The 3,745-nt window shown below is 48.6% G+C and overlaps 1 protein-coding gene across 5 annotated transcripts in view; it reads right to left on the minus strand.

The window, feature by feature from the left end:
- Stk35 (serine/threonine kinase 35) overlaps positions 1–3,494 on the minus strand; it is a 39,453-nt gene extending 35,959 nt beyond the window's left edge. For 4 of the 5 annotated variants that reach the window (XR_001174847.1, XR_001174845.1, XR_001174846.1 and 1 more), the window contains exon 1: positions 2,822–3,419. Coding sequence is in view for 1 of the 5 variants with exons in the window: in XM_013011077.1 (XP_012866531.1) it covers positions 2,822–3,317 (496 nt within the window). In the remaining 4 variants the exon portion in view is untranslated. Of the gene's footprint in view, positions 1–2,821 lie in introns of all 5 variants that reach the window. The other variant, XM_013011077.1, reaches the window with a different exon arrangement.
- Positions 3,495–3,745: the final 251 nt, after the last annotated feature.

The raw sequence follows: 3,745 nt of genomic DNA on the forward strand, positions 1-3,745 counted from the left end.
TCTTTTTGCTTATGTGGTGCTGAGGAATCGAACCCAGGGCCTCATGCATGCAAGGCAAGCGCTCTACCACTGAGCCACCTTCCCAGCCCAAAAGTCATTTCTTGAGATTATAGAAATGCATTCTGTATTCACCAGGAAGTTGAAATGTTAACAGAGAGAAAATAACCCTGTTGATCTAACAGTGAAATAGATGTCACTTTGTCATCTTTTCTGCCAATTGCCACCCAGGCACTCCTCTTGCACATCCATTTTATCTGCCACAATCTGAGATTCCTCTTAATTCTGTACAACGACAACAGAGATAGTGAGCTAACCTGCCATTTCCTCCAGTGACTTTGATGACCATTTAGGTTTGCTAGAGTGTTCAAAAGTTCAAAAAGTGCGTCGTTTTATTTCTTTCCTTCATCTCCAAGTACTACCACAGAAACAGTACAAAGTGTATGCCTGACACTTCAAGGCAGATTTGGCGTATTTCAAAATCATTCTAAATTCAAGATATGAGAAAAAAGGGTGGCTGCAAAAACTTTTCTATTTTAGAAGAGCAAAGCCAGGTTATCCTAAAATTTCTTCCATCTTAGAACTGACACTATCTGCATGCTATAAAGTTTGTACCAAATCAAGGCCCTGGATGGACAGGATCAAGACTATTAAACTGTGGAAGCAGCAATCAGAAAAATTTAATTTAAATCTATTCTTCACTTTAATATTAGCAAGCAAAAGACAATTACCTCTTGCTACTTGCTAAGTTAATATTAAGCCTGACTGATGACAATCACTTTCATAAGCACAGATCATACACATTTCTCCATTGCATTATCTCAAGTAATACAGATGCTTAAATATTTGGAAGACTTCAGTATTTTGAAAGAACACTATTTAGAATGTGGTCTATAGGAAAAAATGTTCATTTCTCTGGTTTTACTTCTCAAAGGGAGGCTGAGAATAAACACAGTGTTGTCCTCAACATGTTACTGCTGACAACACAGGAAACAGGACATGGTTTTTCCACCTTCCAATGAAGTTTGAAACTGAAATTTAACCTGAAGTGGAATTTCAAAAGGTAGAAAAAGATTCTGAATTGAGAGGCAGTGATTTCCTCCTTATCTAGAGCATTGTTGACATTCCTCATGTGCACAGCAACCCTATGACTCAGGTACTCCTATCTTCCAATAAAGGCTTTAAACTTACCCCCCATCCTCCATCTTTCAGTTCAGGACATGCCAAGACTGAGGGCAAATTGCCAAGTCCATGGTCTTATCCACTATACTATGCTATCACTATTTACTGGGAAATTTCCCTAAGTAAAATGTATATGTAAATTTCTACACTGGGGTAGTAAGCAAGGACTGTAAACTGCACCAAAACTTCAAGACTGGCATAGATGAACTAAAGCTCCAAGTGTTTGGCTAAGCAAATTCATACTTCCCAAGGCCATCAGACCATTTATTAACAGAAGATAGGCAAGAACAAATGGACTAGGAAATAGCAATAAATGTCTAAAAGAGGCAAGGTTTGATGATCTCTTCGGGTTGTTTTCAAAACAAAAAACATTCACTCAGGAAGGATGCTCAGTTTTTCATCTATGGGCATGAAGATGTCTACTCTGAAAAAAGGCCCAAGGCGATACAGATCGAACTATCCAACTGTCAAACAATTGAAACTTGCGGTAGGTGTGTGGGACTCTTACAATAAAGTTGGGAAATGGTCCCAGATTCATACAACCCTATCCAATCCTAACTCTTATCCATTCTCAAAAGTCCATCATGAGATAGGGAGAGAAGCATTACTGTGAGAGGATCCAGGCTTGAAGAAAGACTGATCTGGGTTCTCATCACTTAAGCTAGGAGATGTACTTCAGGAATTAGGAGTCTGACTTCCCTTTAAGCTGATTAACCTTCAAGATATAATTGTTCACCTCTAAGCCTTAAGTTTCTCTAGTTATAGAAAGAAGACAAAACTTACTTTTTACCAAAAAGTAATACACCACTCACACCAAAACTGGGACACAGAATCATTTTCCTTTTGGATTTTCTAACCTATGACTTATTTTAGTCCCCTCTCCTCTCTGAACAGATTCTTAGCTACTTGTTATCTTAGGACTTCAAACCCCTTTGCCTCAAGGAGCACCAATTCTTCATAAGTAAAACCACTTCTCTGCCAGCCTCAGAGGATTAAGGGAAAAAAAAGGATTAGAATGTGAAAAGGTGGGAAAAGTAGTTTTTTTGTTCCAGGACAACTTTAGACCCACCTGTAGAGGATTCACCCCAGAGGTCTAAGCCAGAAAACCAACCGGTTTACTTGACTGCTCTAGAGATGATATCCTCAGAGGATATCACAGATTAGAATGCACGAGTTTTGGCGGGTGGAGACGGAGGATGTGCCTGGAAAACTCAGAAAACAAACCGCAGAAGAGAGTGGGTGGGTAAAGTTTCTTTTTGTTTATTTGAGGGAAAGAGAAGAGACCTATTTCAGCCAACTTTAAGAGTCCACTTGGGCGGCTTCCTCACCACCTTCGGCATTTAATAAAGGCTCACCGGGGACACCCCGACGCGACTCACTAAAATAATGGCGAGCTTCATTTAAGTAAAGCTCTTGTTATGAAAATGCCACTTGGGGACGGAACTGAACAGGAGTCCTTTTGAATAGACCCGGGAGGGCGCCAAAAAGCCAGATTGAGGAGGGTGTGTCACCGCCCGGGGTGGGTGACCGTGACAGGACGGGGATCCAGGTGGAGGGGAACCTGAGGACGGTCCGGGCCGGACAGGGATCCAGGTGGAGGGGAACCTGGGGACGGTCCGGGCCGGGCGGGTGGGACTCCTACCTTTGAGGGAGGTCTCCACCAGACGCAGGTACAGCTGGGAGCTCTTGTTGCCGTGACTCATGCGCTGGGCTAGCCCATTGCGTTGCAGGACGCACTCCTCAAACTGCACGACGTTCTGGTGGCGTCTCTTGAGGCTGGTCAGGGCCCAGAATTCAGCCAGGGCCAGTTCCACGTTCTCCGGGGCATCGCAGCGGATCTTCTTGACCGCCACCCGGGCCCCGCTGCGTCCGGCCACAGCCTCGTAAACCACGCCGTAGCTGCCGCGCCCGATTTCGGCCAACAGGCTATAGCGAGGCCGCGCCGACCCGCCGCCGCCCTCCGGCCGTCGTTGTTCCAGGAAGGCCTCGCCCGGGGCCTCGCCCGCCACGGGATCCATGGCCTGGGCCGCAGCCGCCGGCCTCAGCTTCGAGCTGGGCGCCCGCGGCACTGGGCTTCGCCTTTTCCGCTCGGGGCTTTGTGTACCTCTGCGGGCGCCGTCCTCCTTCCCTGTTTCCATGGCTTCGGACGGCGAGGGGAGCAGCAACGGCGCTGCCCGGGCCTCCCCTGCCTCATCCCTCCGTCCGGCCTCGGAACGTGAAGGAAAGGGACCTTGGATGGTGACCTGAGGGTGAAAGAGTCGGTTAAACCACAAGGCCGAGGCGGGGAGGCCGGGAGAGCAGGCCACGGAGCGTCCCACCCCGCCCCCTCCTCCTCCCGCCGCCGCCGCGGCCCCTTTAAGACGGAAGCCACCGCCGCGGGTTGAACGCCGGAGGGGCGGGGAGAGCGGGGCGGCCGGCACCACCGGGCCGCGGCTCGGAGGGGGAACCGGAAGGAGAAGTCGAGGCCGGGTGGCGTTTGCTCGTCGGCGCTCCGGGCAGGTACAGCGCCGACACCCACCCCAACGAGAACCGGACGCCTTCGGAGCTGACCCCCAAGCGGCCCTCG

This window comes from Dipodomys ordii, unplaced genomic scaffold (genome assembly GCF_000151885.1).
Source record: "Dipodomys ordii isolate 6190 unplaced genomic scaffold, Dord_2.0 Scaffold13, whole genome shotgun sequence".
Taxonomy (NCBI): domain Eukaryota; kingdom Metazoa; phylum Chordata; class Mammalia; order Rodentia; family Heteromyidae; genus Dipodomys; species Dipodomys ordii.